General features: G+C 57.5%; 2 protein-coding genes across 8 annotated transcripts; both read right to left on the bottom strand.

The window, feature by feature from the left end:
• Positions 1 to 290: 290 nt before the first annotated feature.
• Positions 291 to 6,380, bottom strand: ADGRG3 (adhesion G protein-coupled receptor G3). Of its 6 annotated transcripts, XM_030282242.4 has the most exons (13): positions 5,605 to 6,380; positions 5,167 to 5,196; positions 4,919 to 5,078; positions 4,740 to 4,848; positions 4,047 to 4,187; positions 3,836 to 3,958; positions 3,715 to 3,754; positions 3,536 to 3,636; positions 2,978 to 3,090; positions 2,553 to 2,836; positions 2,171 to 2,264; positions 1,481 to 1,767; positions 291 to 1,047 (listed from the first exon to the last, which is right to left on the bottom strand). In XM_030282242.4, exons 1-13 carry the CDS (start codon positions 5,780 to 5,782, stop codon positions 932 to 934), a joined length of 1,776 nt encoding a protein of 591 aa, XP_030138102.4. In that variant the 5' UTR covers positions 5,783 to 6,380; the 3' UTR covers positions 291 to 931. The 6 variants fall into 6 exon arrangements, with proteins under 6 accessions (XP_030138102.4, XP_072790367.1, XP_072790369.1 ...); XM_072934266.1 differs by lacking the exon at positions 5,605 to 6,380 and having other exon boundaries at positions 3,248 to 3,636; positions 4,919 to 5,590; XM_072934268.1 differs by lacking the exons at positions 291 to 1,047; positions 5,605 to 6,380 and having other exon boundaries at positions 1,486 to 1,767; positions 2,185 to 2,264; positions 3,248 to 3,636; positions 4,919 to 5,590.
• Positions 6,381 to 6,509: 129 nt separating this feature from the next.
• LOC100223247 (adhesion G-protein coupled receptor G1) lies at positions 6,510 to 19,067 on the bottom strand. Of its 2 annotated transcripts, none has more exons than XM_030282239.4 (14): positions 18,938 to 19,067; positions 13,275 to 13,362; positions 12,321 to 12,776; positions 11,725 to 11,848; positions 11,496 to 11,643; positions 11,284 to 11,412; positions 10,948 to 11,064; positions 10,353 to 10,398; positions 9,898 to 9,998; positions 9,699 to 9,814; positions 8,442 to 8,716; positions 7,767 to 7,878; positions 7,281 to 7,549; positions 6,510 to 7,146 (listed from the first exon to the last, which is right to left on the bottom strand). In XM_030282239.4, exons 2-14 carry the CDS (start codon positions 13,312 to 13,314, stop codon positions 7,040 to 7,042), a joined length of 2,040 nt encoding a protein of 679 aa, XP_030138099.4. In that variant the 5' UTR covers positions 13,315 to 13,362; positions 18,938 to 19,067; the 3' UTR covers positions 6,510 to 7,039. The 2 variants fall into 2 exon arrangements, with proteins under 2 accessions (XP_030138099.4, XP_030138098.4); XM_030282238.4 differs by lacking the exon at positions 18,938 to 19,067 and adding an exon at positions 18,559 to 18,698.
• Positions 19,068 to 20,824: the final 1,757 nt, after the last annotated feature.

Genomic DNA, 20,824 nt, shown 5'->3' with positions numbered 1-20,824 from the left:
TCACCCTGGCGTGTGGGGAGATGGAAGTACCCCACTCTAGATACCTGCCCTACCAAAGCTGGTCTTTGCAGAGTTCTGTGCCACACAAAGGCAGCATTAGCAGAGAAAGGGCTGCCTTGTGCATGCACATGGTGTGTGGGCACCCATCCATAGTGATTTCTCCCTTCATTCATGACATTTCTCTTTTCATTCGTGGCAAATGGCCAGCAAGACTTTGCCCATTGATACATCCCTAATAAAAAGCAAATAACAAACAATAATGTAGGTATTAAAGACTAAATTCACAGTGCTCAGACATCTGGCAGGGATTTAATACCAAAACAGATCAGGAGAAGACAGCAGCTACCCTGCAAGGTGGCTGTATGTGCATTTTGGCCAGAGCACATTGTCCATAAGGGAATTGCTGCTGGCTCCAGAGGCTGTTTGGCAGGAAGGACACACAGCACATCTCTGCCAGAGAGCAACGAGATGTTTGGCAAAGAAGCTCATGGGTTTCCTCTTCTTTTTGCTGATTCCCAGAGGCAAACCTCCCACATCTGGGCTGCAGCAAATCAATCCTCTCCCTCCAGTGGCAGGAAACTCACTGCTGGGCTGGTTCAGCACCAGAAGCCACCTCTAGCAAAGAGGGTGATGGCTCCATCGTGGCTGAAGGCAGGTGCTTTGTGAGATTCCTCCTTGTGCCCTGGGAAATGAGATCAGGGGCATCTCAAGACCATGGAGCTGCAGGCTGGAGGGACTTTGCAGAAGCATCATCTCTGGAGCTCCTTCCCAGGGCTGCCCACCAGGAATGAAAGGGACAAAGCAAAGAGCCCTGCTGAGGTGGATCATGCCCACTGAAGGGTAAACTGAGGCACTGTTAGCTGATCTCTCCCTGTGTTAGGAAGCTGCATCTGCCAGGATCGCTCTCGGTGGATGCAGGTGCAGCCAGGAGCTAGTCCTGGGAGGCTGTGGTGTTTTTGTCATATCTGATGATGTTGGAGAGGGAACCAGTGGTCTCCTTTGTCTTTGGGTAGTAGAGAACAACCAACCAGATGAATATGAAGATTCCTGCAGGGAAAGGAAGACAAACACTCAGCAGCAGCAGGAGACAATGGGAAGCATCTTGTCAGAATGCTAATGACACTTTTCTTCAGCTTCCAGGGGGTTCCCTCAGCTCACTCCTGTCTCTCCCCCTCCTTCACATGAACCACTTGGCTGGGACGTGCCCTGAGTGGATAATGCCCCTAGTCCTCTGCTAAGGAATGTCTTTCTTGGAGGAAAACCACCACGGGTGGAGTGGATGTAATTGGGAGCCATGAGCAGCTCCTTGCTGGTGGTTGGGACCTCCTGCTTGATGTGCCCTGACAAGAGGAAGGGTATGACAGTGCTGGGAAGACACTGGTGCCTTGGGATCCCTTGTCAACCCACAGCCAGGCTGGCTTCTGCCTCCTCCATCTTCTCCACCCAAGCCCAGGGAACCCAGCTCAGGGTGAGTGCTGACCTTGGAGAGAGTTGAGGATGGTGAAGAGGTAGAGCACAGCTGTGGAGGAGATGCCATAGGTGAGGAATACCAGAGCCCAAGTGGCTCCCAGCAGGCAGAAGAGCCCTGCTGCCACCAGAGCCACCCTCCAGGGCTTATGGTATCCCTGCACTGCCCCCGTGCCCTGCAAGCTGCAGCTCTTCTGGGTCACCACCCCAAAGACAGCCATGTTGAAGAGGAAGATGAGGCCAAAGTAACCACAGTTGGTGATGTAGTGAACCAGAAGATGTTTGGAAGTGATCCAGCATCTGAAAAGAGAACCACAGTGCCTCTAGCAGCCCTGCAAGCCTCAGCAGCACCCATGGGAGCCTTCCCCTGGCAGGATTTTGCAAGGCCAGGGTGAAGCAGGGGCACAGCGGTGGGTATCCACTGCCCTCGTGTTGCTCAGCTGGGAGGGAGCCTGGACAAGCTCCAGGTGGGCCTTGGACATCCCTCCATGACCTGGAGGGCTGCAGGTGTGACTGAGGAGGCTCAGCATGAGCTGGGGGTGGCTGATGTGTTGCAATCACAAAGAAGGAAGCAGAAGCAGAGGCATGGTGCAAAGCCAAACCAGATGGGTGCAATCCCTGACCACTGCACTCCTGGCAGGACTGAGCTGCCCCTCCCTGTGCCACAGGGCCACCTGAGCCCTGTGGGCAGTGGCACACGCACAGGTGGGCTATGACCTGGTGGTCCGTGGTCTGGATGCTGTATTCTCCATAGCTGCCAATAGCTCCTGCCACTCCCACCACGAGAACAGGGAAGCCTGGAAGAAGGGAGACACAGTCACAGGATGGTTTCAGTTGGAAAAGACCTCTAAGGTCATCAAGAATCCACCCATTAACTCAGCACTGCCACAGCCACCACTAAATCACATCCCCAGGTGCCACACCCACACATCTTTTGAACCCTTCCAGGGATGGTAACTCCACCACTGCCCAGGGCACCCTGTCCCAGCACCTAACCACCCTTTCAGTGAAGAAATTTTCCCCAGTATCCAATCCAAACCTGCCACTGCCCCTCTCCACCCCCATTTCCCAGCCAGGCTGCTCACCCCAGCCAACCAGGCACAGCTTTGCCAGGTAGTGGTGGATGTAGATGCCGAGGACCTTGACGAAGAGGAGGTAGAGCTGGCAGCCCTCCAGCGCCGTCCAGGTGAAGCAGCAGAGCAGGCAGTAGTGGGTGAGCCCCCCCAGAACCCCACAGGTCCTTGGCTGGGCCCTGCCAGAGAGCCCACTGCTGAGCAGGAAGGCCAGGTTGAGGAGGAACAGGCTGCCCACGAGGTTCACGTGCAGCCCCAGGTTGGTGCGGACGGTCTCCTCAAACCTGAACCTGCACCTGAGTGTCCCCACAGGGACCAGGAGAGGCAGGGGTCACAGGTGAGCAGGGCCTTGTGCAGCACAGCAGGTCCATGCAGAGGCCCTGGCACTGCCTCACGTCTCTCCCAGCCTGGCAAGCCCCCCTGGGGGCACGTCCCACCTTACAAAGATGCAGAAGGCCATGGTGAGGATGCAGAAGGCCATGGCTACCCCACAGCCAGCGGTGGCAACAGCCATCAAAGCTTTTGCTGTGGAGCCATCCAGAGCTGGGTTCTGCCAAACATGCAGATGTCGGGTTAGACAGGCCCTGGAGTCTAGAAAAGCTGACTGCAGGTAGCAGAGCCATGGGGATGATAACCCCATGGCTGCTGCAGAGACCCCAGACCAGCCCCAGAAGATCTGCAGGGGAAGCAGGGCAGTGGTGGCTCACAGGAGGTGCTCTGAGGTGGGGTGAGGTGTGGGTGAAGTGGGAGTCTCCACCAGGATCTGGGACCTCAAGCCTTGTTCTGCCAGAGCCTGCACAGAGCTGGGGCCTTTTCCAGCCTTCCCTGCTGCTGCCCTCCTGAGCTGGGGCTGGGCTTGGTTTTGGGAGCTCAGCTTGCCCGAGAACAGCTATAATTGTCCCTGTGTGGCTACTCATGACACCCAAGGGATCACAAGAGTGGGCAGGCAGCACTGCCAGGGCACAAGCAGGAGCTGCAGGAAGGGGGATCATCACCAGGAGGAGGGTGAAGAAGGTGAGGTGGTCACAGGAGCAGACTGTCCCCTTGTCCCCGGGCTGTGTGACACATCCACTGCTCTGCCAGCCTCCTGCCTGCCCTGCAAGAGGCACGGGGAGCGCTGTGAGTGCTGGAGCAGCGCCCGTGCCCCAGCCACAACACCCCGAGCAGGGCACACCTTTGCTGGGATCCCAGAAGACGCATCGGGGGGTGACACCCTGCAGTGGGGGACAGCAGCATCAGCCTCTGCCTCGGGGAGGGGCACTGCAGGCAGGGGGGGGCAGGCAGGGCTGGCTTACTCGGGGCAGCTCCCTGTGGGCAAACGTGAGCTGCACGGGCTCCTGCAGCCCCGAGATGCTGCTCTCTCCCACCGTGATGCCCACCACGGTGCTGTCCAAGACCTGCGCTGTCTGGTTGATTTCCTGTGGAGGGGAAACCCTGCAGGAGCTGAGCTGGTGGGTAGCAGGTGCTGGTGGCAGCAGGAAGGATGCTGGCAATGCCAGCCTGTACCTTGAACATGCCAAGCTGCTGGATATTGAGGACTGTCACCACCACACGCACTGTTTGGCTACTCAGGGACCGGAATATCTCCCTGGGGAGGTGGATTTTACCTGCCTTCCCTTTCTCTGAAGTGTTCAGCCTGCTGGGGCCCTGCAGCAGAGAACAACAGTGGGAGGTTGTTGCTGCCGGGTCACATCTCTGTTCAGAACCCACCAGTCTCGCTCCAGGCACGAATTCAGCCCTGCTCAGCTGGGTTTGCTCAGCAACATCGGCAGGAGCCCTGAGGGCAGAAGGGAAGAGCCTCCTTCCTCGCACCCAGCATCTCTGGGGACAGAGCTGGAAGTGGGACCCAGCAGATTCTCTACCCACCATCACCCACACGTGGTCCCCTGGGACATCAAGAGCCTGGGAGGGCCTCTGGGTGGGCAGGAGGCACAAGGTCACACATGTGTCTCCTCCTTTCCTACCTCACACTCCCCCTGACCACCTGGTCTGCTGGGATGGCTCCTTGGGGAGGGCTCTTTCCTCCCAAGCACCACTTCAAGTGACTCCTTGCGTGTTGAAATTGATGTGGGCCCATGATGCAACCCCACAGGGAGGGGGAAGAGCACAGCAGGGACACCAAGCCCTGGGGCAGGGGCTGAGGGATGCTTGGAAGGTCCCACACCTTCCAAGCAAGGGAGAGGGAGGGGCACATCTCACCGCTGTGGGGGAGAAGGTGATGAGGACGTCACGGGTGACAGCCCTGCTGACATTGAGGAGCAGAGCCTTGAGCCCAGCCGGCCAACTGTGCTGCCCCGACTGCAGCAGCCTGTGGGACAAGGGGGCTGTGGGACAGGGGCTGTGGGGACTGAGCCCACCAACCCTGGCACGGCCACTACCTGAACCAGCGCTCCCTCAGGCAGGAACAAGCGCGGCTCCCGGGGCGCCACAGCTCCGGGCAGTGCTGGGACAAGCGGAGCACGCCGGTGATGTTGTCTGGGTTTTGCTGCTCCACTGCCACGCTGCAGCACCCACGGGGCTGATCACCCCGGTGCAGGCCTGGGGAGGGTGGGAGCAGGTGACCACTGGGCACCACGGCACTGGGTGGGCACTGGGAGCAAGGGCAGGAATGGGAGGAGAGACTCACCAGAACAGCTGTGCTGTCCTTCGACAACATCTGCAAGAGGAGAACATGGAGAAAGAGGGGAAAACACTGAAATCTAGGGCCAGCCCTCCCTCTGTCCAGGCAGGAGAGTCTGGCAGCCACCTGGTTTTAAAGGAACACTCCTGCAGTTACATGGGCTTCAAAAACACCTGGACAGCGATCAGAGCTGGTGAGGGCAAAACCAGCATGCCAGAGTGGCTCACAAAGGAGACCCTGGACTGCAGATCCCAGGTTTTAAAAAAGCCCCCAGCAACAAAGCCCCCAGCTCTGCTCACCTCTGCACATCCCAGTGGGGATGCTCTCCTCTTGCCTGTCCACGTTTCAGGATGAAATCCCCACATGGTCTTTCGGTGAACACCTTCCCATGGGAAAACCTTCCCACAAAGCCCATGCACCCCCTGTGCTAAGGATGCCACTCACCAGGCAGCAGCAGGAGCAGCAGGACAGTGCCCAGGAACAAGTTCATGCCACTTTGTGGGGTCTCCTGGCTGCCCCTGGCCATCCCACCACACTCTGCTCCCCTTGTCCCAGCAGCTCTGCTCCTCCCCAGGTTCCCCCAGGGTTTGTCGGTGCTTCCGAGGCAAGAGCTGTTCCTCATTTCCCTTATGGGAACCCCTCACGCCTTCCTGTGGGCTGGCAAGTGACCTCCTGCCCCAGCTCACAGCAACGGCCGCCAGAGCCGCGGCGCTTCCGCCGTGGTTCCTTCCCGTGACCAACCCGGCGCTTTTTGCTGTCCCTTTCTCCCCACACTCCTGCCAAGGGGTTGTTGGCCCTAACCAGCCCAGCAGGTGCTGGAGCATCCTCATCCTAAGCTGGGCATCACTACAAGCCTCCAGGATGAAACATGCCCTTCTTGGCAAGGCGGCTCCTGCCCCAGCTGGGTGCTGGAAGTTGGATGGAGGGGGATGATCCACAACCAGCTGGAAGGGGAATGGCGGGATGGGAAATGTGGTGCTGTGTCTGCAAAAGCCACAGCCAGGACAGCCAGATTGGCCCCACAGCCACTGAGGGGATCATTCCTATCCTTTGATGTCTCCCTCTTCAGATCCCTGTCCTCCAGCAGCCTCCCTTTCTGCTGGGTAGTGACAGTCCCTGGAGTCTTCCCAAGCCATGGTACTTCCCTCCATAACCCCAACCCCAACATGGGGGCACCAGGCAGCCAGTGCTCTGCCAGGAGAACCGTTACTGGTCCCACTATCCTCAGCAGGATCCTACAGGGTGAAATGCCAGGTCCTGAATGCCCAGAAATGGGATAACCCAGATGAGAGATGGATCCCATCAGAGCACCCACCAATGCACGGAGCAGAGACCCCAGTGAGCCACACTCGGAGAGGAAGAACTTTAATGGGCACAAGTCTGGTGTGCAGGCATGCTCACTGAACTCCTACACCACCCCAAAATAGACATTCAACAAAATAACAAAAATAGATTATTTCAGCTGCCTGAGAGTGTGGCAGGGGCAGAGTCATTCTATCTTCCCTGGAGAAGGACCCTCATGGTGACCATCAGCAAGGGCTGAAAATTGGGCCTTTCCCACCCATCTTTCCTGGCCTCAGGACATGGGAGGGGACATCCAAAGGCACTGGGGACCCTGCCCCTTCCACTTTTTACAACCCCCATTGCCCAAGTAAGCATCTCTCCCTCCCTCCTTCCCTCCTGCCCCAAGGGTGCCAAGCCAGTCAGGATGAGAAAATTGGGGAGGGGGCCAGCAGAGGGGGGGTGGCTGGCCCCACTGTGGGTCCCAGGGCTCCTCATGGCGCTACAGGGCAAGCGCAGTAGCAAAGCAGATGGTGTGGTCCTTCTTGTGGCCGTCCTTGGCATGGGGAACTCTGGCACAGCACGGCCACCACGGGGCTCAGCTGCTGCTGGGCTGCAGCTTGGCACTGTCAGAGCTGCTCTGAGAGTCAGGGGACTTCCTCGCCTGCAGCACCATGGTCCAGTACCAGAGGAAGATGAGGAAACCTGGCAGAGGGGAGAGGAAGCATGGGTGAGCTCCCTTGAGGGACAAACCACAGCTGAGAGCGAGCCACCCAGCCTGCCAGAGCTCCTCTTGCACACCATCAACACCCCGTGAAAATCCTGCGTCACAGGCTCACCTTGGAGGGAGTTGATGATGGTGAAGATGTAGAGGGAGACAAGGCAGAAGACACCAGAGGTGAAGGAGAAGAAGATCAGTGCCCAGGGGATGCCCAGCAGGATGCTCAGCCCAAAGAGGGCCAGGACGTGCTTGAGCTTGTGACCTTTTTTGTTCTGCCGGAGGATCTCCCGTACCATGGCCCCCAGCATGACCGAGTTAAAGAGGAACACCAGGCTGAAGAAACCCAGGTTCACGGTGTTATGGACCAGGGGGCTCGTGATCCAGCACCTGGAGGGAGGAGAAAGGGCAGAGGGTTATGCTGTGTCCACCCACAGGATCACAAGGAGGGGCTGGGAGAAGAACAGAAGTGTGATGCCAGCCCAGCACCCAGGGAAGGGGGATCCCCCTGGCACACAACCCCAGGAAAGCCCCAGGCCATGGTGAAGGTTTAGCCAGCTGACTTTACCTACGACCAGAAACCAGTAACCCATCTCCCATGACCTACATGGTTGCGTTGGTGGTTCTGCCATCCATGGATTCATAGATGGGAATGGAGACGGGGCCGTAGTTTGCCCAGCTGGCCAGGAGGATCGTCGTCACGCAGACCAAGGGGAGTCCTGAGTGGAAAGAGCAGAGTGAAGTGGCTGCCCTACTCCCTGGCCTTTGGATCTGCTGGAAGGACTTGCTGGCCCTTTCTCCCTGTGCAGAGCACAAGCCAACCTCCCTCCCAAAGGGAAACCAGGGATGGAACACACAGCAAGGGCAAATGCCCCAGCCAGAGAGGAAGCGGTGCTGTGCTGACCCCAGTGGGACCTCCCAGGGATGTGGAGCTTTAGGCCATAAAAGATCATAAGGTCTTCCTGCATGACCTCCAGCCCAGAGCATGGCAGAGAAGCATGGGCACTTCCTGCATCCAGCCCTGGGCTGTCCTGGATGTTTCTTTCAGAAAGAAAGGATCCTATTACGATTTACAGATCCCAAGTGGTGGCTCTCACAGGTCTCCATTTCTGGAAGATCCCCCAAGATGACCCACCCTTGCTTTAGCACCAGCTTCTGCTCTCAGCCTTCAAGTCTCCTTCTCCACCACAGCTCTTGACAGCTGCTCCCCCACAGCTGGGTCTCCATCCCAGCATCACATCCAGCGGGAAAGACCTGCCCAAGTGCCCTCAGGGTGTCTCACCCCAGCCAACCAGGCAGAGCTTGAGGAGGAAGTGGTCATGGTAGGCGTTGAAGACCTCGATCACCAGCCGGTAGAGGTTGTAGCCCTCAATGCCCATCCAGATGAGGCAGCTCAGGAGTGAAAAGTGCAGAAAGAGCCCCCCAGCTCTGCAGATGGCCTCGCTGCTGCTGGCAGCCAAGTGCTCGGAGACGAGGAAGGTGACGTCCAGGAGGAAGATGGCGGCCAGCAGGTTCATGTGGATGTGCATACTCGTGATCTGGTCTCGCTGTTTGCTTCTGGAGAATCGAAGGGAGCAGAACTCACCACCGTGCCTGGCCAGCACCAGTGGTGCCCACAACACCCCACAGCCCTGCATGGGGCAGCTTGCCCCAGCAGAAGAGCAAGGAGACTCTTTGGTAGTGCCAGGGACTGAGACAACCCCACAGGTGGGACCACCCATCCCATGTGCAGATCCAGCCCCCTGCCGCTGACCCTGCATTGAAGATGCTCAGAGGGCTGAAGCACTTTTCCTGTGGAGATGGGCTGAGTGAGTTTGGGTTGTGCAGCCTGGAGAAGGCTCCAGGGAGACCTTAAAGCACTTTCCAGTGCCTAAAGAGAGCTGGAAAGGGACTTTAGAAAAGGGCATGGAGTGACAGGACAAGGGGGAACGGCTTCAATCTGAGGGCAGGTTTAGTTTAGATGTTCAGAAAAAATTCTTTCCTGTGAGGGTGGTGAGGTCCTGGAACAGGTTGGCAAGAGAAGTTCCAGGGATGCCCCATCCCTGGAATTTTTCAAGGCCAGATTGCATGGAGTTCTGAGCAAGCTGGTACAGTGGAAGGTGTCCCTGCCCATGGCAGGGGGTTTGGAAATGAATGATCTTTCAGTCCTTTCCAATCCAAATCATTCTATATTTTTATGATTCAAGGATTTCAGGTCTCAATCATCCACTTAGGATCAGTGACATGACTCAGGAGAAGACACTCATGTTCTCCTCCAGGTCCTTGAAAAGACCTTTGCAGACTTCTGCTTGCTGTATCCATAACAAGCAAGAAGATTTCCCAAAATCACTGGAAAGAGCTGGTGTTCCTGAGCACTCTGCAGGAGACCTGACCAAGAGGGTGGATCCTGGACAGGAGAATTCTGCTTTCTTCAAACAAGGCTCCTTCATGATGCTTCTATCCAGGCCACCAACTGCTTGTGGAGCTTGTGCCCACCCAGGGGTTCATGGCCAGGGACAGGACACAGACAGGGAGCGTGGGGTGAACCATCAGACTGTACCTGAAGTAGAGGAAGAAGATGGTGCAAATGGATGCCAAAGCTGAGATCAGGCAGCCAATGTAGGTTATGATACTCAGGTAATTCCTGTGCACAGAGGTGATCTCTGGAGAGGATACCTGAGGAGGAGAAGGAATGAGAGATGCTGAGGAAGAGCACCACTGGGAATTATGTGAGGGATCTGAGGGAAGGTGCTACCCACCATGAGCACAGCAAAGTAGGTGAGGTGGTTGCACCTGCACTCTGTGTGGCTGCTCCCTGTCACTGTGGTACACCCATAGCTGTCCCAGCTCCCAGAACTGGCTGTGCAAGAGAAAGGGAAAGCATCTGGTGAGCAGCAGGAACCTCTGTCACGGGCTAGAGGATCTTCAGGGCAAGCTGTCCATGGAAAGAGGGAGAACAGGAGTGGGGGGTCTCAGCTTGTCCCAGGCCAAGCACATGTACTCAAATAGCCCCCTCAGCACAGGAACCCATCCCTAGGGAAGGGGAAAGCTCTTGGGCTAGCTCTGGAGGGAAAAAACTGACATCAGCCCCGTGGGAATGGCTTACAGAGATGGAGTGGGGAAGGGAGGTGCAGAGCAACCTTCACCCTGCTGGTGGGGCTGTGCTACCTTGGGAAAAGGGTCTGACTCCACACCCAAGGGCAGGGCCACTCACCAGCGGTGTCCTCCTGCCAGAAGACACACAGTGGGGTCACGTTCCTCTGCAACGACAAAACCACAGGCCCTGGTCAGGATGCAGCTGCGGGTTTGCTGCCTGCCCAGCACTTCTGATAGGGGACAACATGGGGCAGGAGACAAGATGGTCTCAGGAGACAAGGTACAACTTGGATAAACCAGACCGCCCCAATGATGGGAGTGGGCTCCAGGCAGAGAGCACTCCGTTAACAGCTGATGGAGCAGATACCTCCTTACAGATCCTCTTTCCCAAACAAAGGGTTCACCTTTGAGCAGGCACCTGACAGAGCCATGAATGAGCCAAGGGCCTACTGACACAGCCTTGGTGACAGTGCTGGATGTGACACATCTGCCATGAGGCATCTCCTGGAGAGGGGAAGGCAGTGCCACCACCAGCGCACACACTGAAGCCATGACTGTGATACAGCCCCAGAAGCCACAGCAGACCCTGCACAGGCTGGCCATGGGCAAGGACCTGCTGGATTGTGACCCCACCCTAAGCTGGCAGGGGCTGAGCCCTCCTTCCCCCTCCATTCCTGCTGGGATCAGGTTCTGTGAGGCTGTTTCCCACCTACCGGCAGCTGGTCATGGAAGAAAGTGAGGACCACTGGGTCGGAGAGGTTGGCCACCACTGTGTCCACCAGGGAGATGCTGACTACCTTGTCACCCAGGACATGGCTGCTGTTTTCATCCTGTTGGAGAAGAGGAGGCAGTGGCAGTGTGGGAAAGGAGAGCAGCTAGGTGTGAAGCAGAGGAGGGTGCCCAAGAAGAAGATCCCGTGACTTTACCCATCAAGCTTGTAGCTCATCTTTGAAGCATCTTCTCTCAGTGAGCACCAGCGCCCTGGTCTGGTGGCACCCCTGCAGCCCGGCACCATGGGACACCCAGCATGCCATTCACGTGGGCATTACCTGGAACATGGTCTGCCTGTTGATGTCCATGAGGAGCACCCTGTGCTCCACCACCTCCTCCCTCTCCTTCACCATCATGAACAGGCTGCTTGGCAGGTCCACCGTGAATCTCTGGACCTCTCCACTCTCCTGCCAAGAAAGACTCATCAGGAAAGTGGTTGAGAGAGAGCATGATGGGCCAAGAGCACCAGGGCAGACTTTCCAGGACCCACCTCTCTCTGGGAAGCAAAGGTCAGGTGCTGAGGAGCCGGGCTGGGCTGGACCCTCAGGACGGTCGCGTGCACAGTGGCCTCCCCAAAGGTCTGGTTCTGCCCTTCCAGCTCCACCTTGGCCAGCATCTTCTCCAACTCCCCAAGTTTGCTGTTGGGGAAGGGGCACAGTGAGCTGGATGCAGCGGGCATGTGTTGGCAGCAGCAGGAACGGGGCGAGCTGGGAACTCACCGCCGGAGCCTCTGCCGCTCCGTGGCTCCCGTGGCTGCAGCCAGGGGCTGGGCAATGAGCTTGTCCAAGGCAGTGAGCTGCTTCTCCACATCCTGCTTCCAGACAGGCATGCTCCCTGGAGAGGCTGGTGGAAAGCAAATGCCATTAAATCATGGGCAGAATTGGCTTCCTTATGCCCCAAACTAATTGGCAGAGCCCTGGTGGGAACAGAAAGCAGAGTGATCCCAAGCCGGGAAAGCTGGTAGTGACCCCAACCCACAGGGCTTTCCTGCCACCCACAACTCAACTCCCACTGAGGCCATGTGTACCTCATGGTGTAGACTGGACCCTGAGAAACCACTGCAAAGTCCTCAGTTGTATAGGATTTTAGGCAGCATTTTGAAAATCTCCACCTTTAGGGATGCTGGGTACCAGGCCTGTCTTTGGGCTGCTTCAAGAAAACCTACATCCCCTTCAATCACCCTTCAGCTATCTTCGTATCTCCAGGCTAAACCATTCACTGGGAAACAACCAGTGTGCCCTGATGATGATTAGGGAACAGGCTGGGGATTAAACAACCTTTTAATTTCCTTCAAATGGCATTAAGTTGCATTTACCAGGGAAGACGTAAAGAGCTTTAGCATCCAGGGAGGTGTTCTTCCCGCCCTTTATGATATAGGACACATTGAAGATATTGGCTCTGGTTCTTTTAATCTTCTGACTCTCCTGTCCCAGGGAGATGCTGCTGGGTGGGTTCCCACCCAGGGAGATGTTGCTGGGTGGGTTCCCACCCAGGGAGATGCTGTTCTTCCCATACACCAGCCGCAGGGTCCTGTTGGACTCAAACCAGAAGATGCAGAAGCGGTACCTGCCCAAGGTGCGGGCCAAGCTGTACTTGCTTTGAAAGTTTCCCCTGTTTGGCACAACGGGCCCTTTTATTATCAGTTCCTGGGCCGTGTTCTCGATGGAGATGTTGGTGGGGCTGTACTGGTAGATGACAGAGCTCTCCTGGGTCTGGTTTCGGTCACCACAGAAACGAAAATCCTCTTCCCTGTGGCCATTGGCTCCCACCCCTGCATTGTACAAGCGCAGAGACAGCGGATCAGCTGCAGGGACAGCCAGCCCTGCAACACTGCAGCCCTGCAGCAGCTGTCACACGTGGCATGCCAGGCTCTCCACCCCAGTTATCCCAACCCTGTCCCACAGGCTGAGTGACACCAGCCACGTCCCCAGTGTCACAGCCATGCTGCAAGGATCTGCCAGGGCCCTTTGGGCAGCAGGACCTCCTGTCTTTCAGGGACACTCTCCCATGTGCCACCACCCACATCAGCAGACACTGAAAGAGGACCTGTCCATTCCCAGAAGGGATGGATGGAGGCCATCTCCTTTCCCTGGAAGGACACATTCTGCCCAAGAGAACCACCAGAGGCACATCATCCTATGAGATGTTTAACTTCTGTGGCAGCTTTGGTTGCAAACATCTCATGGCATCCCCCAGCCAATGTTTTGGTGCTGCCAGTTACTCCCAGCAGCCCAAACCCAGATCACCATCCCAAGGCTGGACATTCTACCTTGGTGGAGGAAGAGAAGGAGCAGGAAGAGGACCTTCATCCCGGGCAGCTCTCTACTTTGGCTTGGCCTTCAAGGACACGGCAGAGCCTGAAAGGGTACAAAGGGAAGGGGCAACAAGAGTATTTGAGTATCCCCTCTGCCATGGGGACAGGGATGGAGAGCAAAGGCTGTGCAAGTGGGACACCAGCTGGTGTCACAGCCAGCTCCCTATTGCCTCTGCCTCCAGGAGGAGCCAGGACCACTGGGCATCCAAGCTGGCTGTGGGCTGGAAGGATGGCAGGGGCTGGAAGCATGGCAGGGGCTGGAAGGATGGCAGGGGCTGGAAGGATGCAGGGGCTGGAAGGATGCAGGGGTTGGAAGGATGCAGGGGCTGGAAGGATGCAGGGGTTGGAAGGATGGCAGAGGCTGAAAGGATGGCAGAGGCTGGAAGGATGGCAGGGGCTGGGAGCCCCTGAGCTCTTAGCATGGAGAGGGTGCCCGACCACTCCAACCAAAGGAGGGGTCCCCTCTTCCTCTCTCAGCTCCACATCTCAGTTAACGCCCTGACTTGTTATCATAAATGACAGGAACAGAAGGAAACTGTGGTTTCCTAATTCGCCAGCCCTGAAAATATTTTATTGGATGCTTTCAGCTCCTGCAGATTAGCTGAGGAGCTGGGCACATTGCAAACCACTCCATCATTTCAGCCTGCAGAAACAGGCTCTCCCAGGCACATCCTGGCAACACCAGCACAGCAGCCATGGCTTGCCCAAATCTGCTGCTCACAACCAGCTGGGCCACATCCTGCACAGCCCCTTTGCCCACCATGAGAAAGGGCTTCTGTGACCTACACCCAGGCCAGCACTGAGCACCCTCAAGTGCTGCCACACCCCTGCGTTCACCCAGCCACAGCCTTTGCAGATACAGCCCTTTTGCTGTGCTTTCTGCCTGCTCAAGGCCACAAATTGACCAAGTGTCACCTCCTCCTCACCCTGCTGTCACTTCAACCATGGGACACACCCTGCAACCAGCAGAAGCCCCCGCAGAGTGGGACAGCACTGGTGGGGGCTGCCAGAGCAGCTGGCCCAGCCCAACCCTTGTCAATGTCCGAAGTGAAGCCAGCACCACTGGCCACTGCTGCACGCCGCTCCTGCACTGCTCTCCAACACCCCTCAAAACTCACAACCAGGTCAAGTCCTGGTTTGTTTGCTGTGAGTTGTGCCAGGGCACCAACCAGCATCACCTGCAAAGGCTTATGAGCGCTCCCAGATGCTCAAGGGTCATCAGATGTTTAACAATTCATTAGCGCATTTCTCTCAGCAGCACAGGCTTTGTCTGGAGGTTTCTCAAGCCAGAACAGATCCTGCACGGGTGTACAGCAAACTCTGCATCCTTCCCCGTCTGTTTCTTGCAGCAATTTACCATCAGAAGATGGGGGCTTCAGGTTGTTAATTAACCTGCTGCCGTGGCTGTAACTAAGTGACACTAACGAGGTCTCCCAGTGTGAACTCGGAGGGTATGGCACAGGCATGGCTTGGCAGCAGTAAATGGATTTTGATGGGGCTGGCACCCCAGTGCCTTACCACACACTTAGGAATCTTGCATATATATCAAAAAAAACACAGACCTGGGTGGCAAAATGCTGTTGGTGATGGAAAACACCTGGATCACTTAAAAGCAAGGGAGCTTCATGTGAATACCAACCACGTTGAGGCAGCACAGAGCTGGCAGGCCAATAAAGCATCGCCTCTGGATGGGGAATGCTGACTCCTAATGAGGCTTCAGCCCAGCCCACTGTGCTGACATCTTTAAGGTTTTATTGGGATGGTTGGAGGAGAGGATCGGCTCCTTTCAGCCATTACTCAACTGGGACCAGAAATCCCTGTGGGAAAGAGGGTGGGGAGCTGGTATTTCCCCTCTGAGCCCTGTACAGTCCCGCTCACCCTGACTCTGATTGCCATTTCCTGAGCTAAACAATAGCAAGAGAAAATCCCCTGAAAATTGTTTCACAGTGAGAAAACACGGTTTCCATCCACGCTGGCAATGAGCACAGCAAAGGTAGCCGGATGGGCTGAGTTCTCATCAGGGCTGAATCCTGCCTCGTCATCTTCCCATACCTGCATGGCAGTGGGGAAAAATTCCTGGCTTGGCCTCAAAATCAACCAGATTATGTACAAAGAGGTGGCAGAGACTCTGCCAGGGCTGCACAGCTTGGAGCAGGCTCCCTTATCAGCAGAGACAGAGGCTTATTCCTGGGCACTAATTCTTATTTTCCCATCACCATTAAGATACTGGTCTTGGAAAGAAACGACAAAGCATTATATTGAGGTCTCTAAACCTTAGGTGAATGGGGGGAAAAAAAGACTAAAAACCCCAGAAACAAAAAGCCTGGTGTTTACTTCCACCTTACTGCTTTCTGGGTGACTTGGCAGCAGGCATTTAGGTTTTTAGAGGTGGCACGTGGCTTTTGGATATGACGTTTTTCCCAAGGAGAAGGGAAGATGCTCTGATGACTCAAACAAACACCGGAAGCAGGGAGATCCAGGAGCTTTTATCTGTTTTCCTTCCAGGTCCGTTAGGAAAGTGACGCTCTGTTCCTCGAGATGTGACTGAGTCAAGCTCGTCACCGCAGTTGGTTACTCAGGCAGGGACTCAGCAGCATGATGAGGAAACTGTGGCACAGAGAGGCAAGCCAGAACGGGCTCCTGGAGATGCAAAACAGCTTTGCACAACCAGCCCCTCATCGTAGGGACCAAAAACAAGGTCCCCTAGGTCTGGAGCTGTCCAAGGCTGGGGGTGCCCCTGCAAAGGGATGCCCCAGTGTCAGTATCTGAGAGCTGCACAAAGTGCCCTTGTCCTTGGGCAGTGGTGCGTGCCCGCAGGGCCAGCCACGCGTTATTCATGGCATTGGCATGTGATTCCCGGCACCGGTGGGTGGCTGGGGCTGACCCTCACGTTGGCTGAGGCCCAAGGAGTCGAGGGGCAGCTGCACTGTGCCAGCAGCCAAGCTGTGCCATGGGGTGCTGCAGCTTTTCCCGGGCCGTGGCACTGCACAGAACTCCCAGCACCTTCAAGATGGCTCTTGCCAACAGGATGAAACCAGATCTGATGGTGATTCTCACGGGAAAGATCCATGCCAGATCTGTTCTTTGCCAGCCACTGGCAGCCGTCCCTTCCCACAAAGGCCTGGGGAGAAGCAAGGGGAGGCTGGCACAGGCGCCTGCCAGTGCCTGGGGCTCCTGAGACAGAGCGTTTTCTTAGAGCTGGGTCTTGACATTCAAACCTTTTTTTAAAATTTCCATTTCCTAAAAACACCACAAACAGAAGTATTACAGTGAACTAACCCAGCACTTCCTCCAGTGCCAGGGCAACACAACACCTGGCTGGCAGCACGCAAAGCCTTGTGGCTTCAGCAGCAGCCACACTCACTCTGCAAAGGACCAGGTGCACCTACACTGGACTGAGGCTGACGTGACACAGCGACAACGCAGTGCAAGGACATCTCTGGCCACAGGGATACAGACAGTTGTCCCTGCCACACACTCCCACCACACAGTCTTCTTTGAGAGCAACCCCATTTCTCCTCCTGCACATCCCCCTTCCAAACCACTCCTTTGGGTTTCAAGTGGCTCCCAAAACACCCTGTCCACTCCCAGCTCTTATCCCCACTGACATGAGCAAGGTCCTCATCACCTGCCTGTGCTGCAGATGCCAGGGAAGGGAGGTGCAGAGCAGTGCAAAGCAGCTCAGGACCACCCCAAATCAGGTTCCCAGGTATTTGGCACAGAAAACAAGGTGCTGGAGCCTAGTGAGGGCAAAGTCTGCAGCATCCAAGGAGCCAGGTAACAGACTGTGGGCCTCCCAGATTCCTGCCAAACCCCAGCTGTCGGGTGAGCTGATGGGAAAGGAGTTGGTGAGTCCAAGAGCTCCTGAAAAACAGGCGCCAGCAGGCTGTGCCCAGCTGGTCCCGTGCAGACATTGGCACGCTGGGAGCCACCCAGCCTGCAGTCTGCAAACCACACAGCCCTGACCCTGCACCCACGGGTGCCACCGCAAGGTGCAGGCATGGCCAATCCCCGGGATCCCCGTTCAGGCAGCACACAGTTGCTTGCAAACCTGTTACTCTGCAAATAGCAGCCCCCAGGCCGCAGGATTAAGAGCTGGACTGCAACCAAGTATGCAGCATTTTCAGTCCTTGGCTTAATTCACATGGGAGCTGTGAACCCAGCAAGGGACACGGCAAACCCCACTGTGGCTGCAGTCCCAGGCTCAAAGGATTTGGGATTTGCCCCCCCGCCCCCATCTCTGAAACGCTCCTGGCTCCCTACTGGTGGTGGAGCTTGGGTGGAGGGGGGTTGGGGGGTGGGAGGGTTTCTGCAGCCCTCAGACCATGAAATGAGCTTTGGCTGCCTTCCCTCCACAACAGCCATTCGGACTTGGTGCCAGGAGGTTATTCCAGGAGACTTCATTTCAATTCTCCTGCTGGTCTCACTGAGTTCTTTACTGGTCTCTCTGGAGGAGCAGCACAGACAGTGGGTAGAGAGCACCCCAAGCATCCTGCGTCCCATATCCTGCACCGACATGCCAGGACCGGCAGCAGCAAACAGGGATGTTGCAGGAGGAATCTCCCAAAGGTATTTTAGGGAAGGGAGATCACCCTGTCAAGACATGCCAGCGATCCCATGGGATGCTGCACCCTCCGCCGGGAGGGAGGAGAGGAAGGAACGGGGTGTGCTGCTGGTTCCCATAAAGAAAGTGGCAAGCAATGGCCACACACCGGCCGACGGCCGGGGCTTCGTGGAGCTCGTCTCTGCCGCTGGCAGCAGCCCGGAGCAGCCGGTCCCGGACAGCCCAGGGGTCTTCGTGGCTCCATGGCCCAGGAATCCAGCCTGGCCGCGGGGCGGGCGAGTGCGAGTCCCATGGAGCAGGGATGAAGGTTGGTTTCACAGATAACTGGCACCATGGCCACGAGCAGAATCCCCGGGCCGTGCCCAGCCGGACACATCACAGCCACCGCTGAGCCCCCGCACCGGGACCGGGGTGCTGCTGCAGCCCCCCATAGAGACCGCCCGCTCCATCCCTCCAGGCTGCTCCCTGCCCGGTGCCACCGTCAGCGCGGAGCCCCCGAGCCCCGCCTGACGCCCACCCTGGCACTCCTGTCCCGCCCGGAGTGCCGCAGCATCCCCTCGCCTCCCGGTGCCGGACCGACGCCCCTCAGCGCGGCCTCTGGGACCCCCACGGCGGACACCGGGCTCCCCGATCCGCCCTCGTCCCCGGCTCACCCGCTCCCCGTTGTTCCCATACCTGGAGTCGGAGCGGGCTCGGTTCGGCACCGCCCGGCTCCGCTCGGCTCCGCTCGGCTGGGCTGGCACGGCTGGGCACGGCTCGGCTGGGCTGGCAGGGCTCGGCACGGCTCGGCTCAGCAGCGCACCTCGCAGCCCGGAGCAGCGCCCCGCCCCGTCCCGCCGGCGGGCGGTGACTCAGCGGGGCGGTACCGGGACCGAGCCCCCCGCACCGACCCCTCCGAGACCCCCCGAGCCGCGGGGTCACCGCCGTCGGTCACGGCACCTGCTCGGCCCGGTTCGGTTCAGCTCGGCACGGCACTCAGCGCCTCGCAGTCCGGCTCGGCTCAGAGCGGTATCCCGGGGCCAGCGGCCCCACCCCGTCCCCCGGCGACACCCACCGAGATCGCTACGGGGTCACAGCCCTCGGTCACGGCACCTGCCCGGCGGGCACCGGCACCGGCACCGGCACCGGCAGCACGGTGGTCGGGGCACTCGGCACCGGGCGCGCCGCGTCCCGCCGCCCTTCAGTGCGGGCTGGCGGGCGTCCAGCGGGGGGCCGGGCCGGAGGAGCCGGAGCCAGCAGGCTGCACGCCTGACTGCCAACGGGATTAAAAAATAACAATTAATGGGAAAGCAGCCGGGACGGAGTGTCCCGGTGACCCCTGTCCGGCTCCCCGCACGGTGTGAGGGAGGAAAGGAGCCGGGCAAGGAGCCCAGATCCAGGAGAGGGATACACAGCACTCCCCTGGAGCAGGTGGGCTGGGATGGAGAGCCGGGATGCGATCGCAGCGGCCTCACACCCACCCCAAGGCTGGAGACGGGCACGCTGGGCCCCGGTGGGAGCTGGGGCTGGAATTGCCGAGGCAGCGCTGCCAGCAGCGCCGGAGCCCAGCCCTTTGTGTGTGCCCCGGGAGAAAGCCGAGACGCGGGCAGGGCCGGGGGGAGAGCTCCGGGAAGTGCCCTGGGTAAATAGTTGTTCTTGCAGATATTTTCAATAGCTTGAATGAGACTTTTCTTTCTGCAGTGGGGGGAGGGTGGAAACAACTTCCCGGCCCAGCCGGAAAGGTGATGGACCTTGCTCCACAAGGCCTGTGCCACCGCGGGTGCCATGGCTGCTTTGGGATCCCTGGAGCAGAGGACATCCCGCGCGTTGGCCTCACCGCAGTGCCCGGTTGGATTTCCAGCTCCAAGCCCCGTTTCCGCGGCTGCCACGGGACGAGGCTCCCGTGGGAAGCGGCTCACATGGCCGGGCCGTGGCTAAAGCGGCCGGACCGTGGCTAACAGAGCCGCCTTTGAGCTCCCCACGCCTCGGGGAGCTGGGCGAGCTCGGAAACGCAGCCAGAGCTGCGGGAGCATCGCCGTGAGCCAAGCATCCCACTGTGGGTCATCCCGACCGCCTCTCTGGGGGAACGCCATAAATCCACCGCCTGGGAATAACTCAGCTAAAACCAGAATTAGGCTCTCCTGGGGAGGGGAGTTAGGTGCAGACCCCTCGGACCAGCGAGGAAAGGGCTTTTTGCTGCTCTTCGTGGAACAAAGAGTCTTTTGTCTGCATTCCACGCTATCAGGAGTTATTTTTAGGTCAACGCCTGCAGTTGCTGGTGTTGTCGGGATTATCTGTAAATCGACAGACCTTCAAAGACATTGCCTGAGCACGAAGAGGGAGGAAATCCTTGTGTTGTCTCTTGGAAGGGACATTTGCCCTTGGGCTCGGCCTGATAAGGGTTTATTGCTTGAACTGGGGAATTCCTATTAGAGCCCTTCAACTTTTATTTAAGAATCCTAAGAGCTCCTAAATCCATTAAAGCTCCTAAATATGCTTAAAGTTCCTGAAAGTCCTAAAAGATCCTGAAAGCTCCTAAAGCCCTAAAATGTCCCGAAAACCCTACAACACCATAAAAGCCCTAAAACCCCATAAGCCCTAAAAGTTCCTGAATATCCTTTAAGTTCCTAAAAGCCCTAAAAATTACTAAAAGCCATAAGAGTTTCTAAACATCTTGAAAGTTCCTAAAATCCCCAAGAGTTCCCAGAAAGCCCTGAAGCTCCCAAAACCTTTTCATTTTCCTTAAAGCCCTAAAAGCTCTAAAAGGACCTGAAGATTTCCAAATCCTCTAAAAGCCCTAAATCTTCCTAGAAGCTCCTCAAGGCTCCGTGAGCGTGCCAGCAGATGGAGGGGATGGGCAGACTGCGGCAGGAGCGGGCACGTCGCACCGGGCTGATGCCAAGAGAGGGAGACAAGCGTGGGCAGGGCAGCCCTGGCACCGTCTGCAGCCCTGGCACCACTG

The sequence above is a fragment of the Taeniopygia guttata genome, chromosome 11, assembly GCF_048771995.1.
Source record: "Taeniopygia guttata chromosome 11, bTaeGut7.mat, whole genome shotgun sequence".
Classification (NCBI taxonomy): Eukaryota; Metazoa; Chordata; class Aves; order Passeriformes; family Estrildidae; genus Taeniopygia; species Taeniopygia guttata.
This window is presented reverse-complemented; position numbering and strand designations above follow the sequence as displayed.

Bases quoted from the DNA above. Each gene is read 5' to 3' on its own strand.
- ADGRG3 (XM_072934265.1), bottom strand. From the start codon at position 5,196: ATGTTGTCGAAGGACAGCACAGCTGTTCTGGTGAGTCTCTCCTCCCAT. The intron at 3,959-4,046 runs GTACAGGCTGGC...TCCCCTCCACAG, and splicing joins AGCAGCTTGGCATGTTCAAG to GAAATCAACCAGACAGCGCA. The intron at 3,755-3,835 runs GTAAGCCAGCCC...CCCCCACTGCAG, and splicing joins CCCACAGGGAGCTGCCCCGA to GGTGTCACCCCCCGATGCGT.
- LOC100223247 (XM_030282239.4), bottom strand. From the start codon at position 13,314: ATGAAGGTCCTCTTCCTGCTCCTTCTCTTCCTCCACCAAG. The intron at 11,849-12,320 runs GTAAATGCAACT...GCTTTCCACCAG, and splicing joins AGCTCTTTACGTCTTCCCTG to CCTCTCCAGGGAGCATGCCT. The intron at 9,999-10,352 runs GTGAGTGGCCCT...TCTCTTGCACAG, and splicing joins CTGGCAGGAGGACACCGCTG to CCAGTTCTGGGAGCTGGGAC.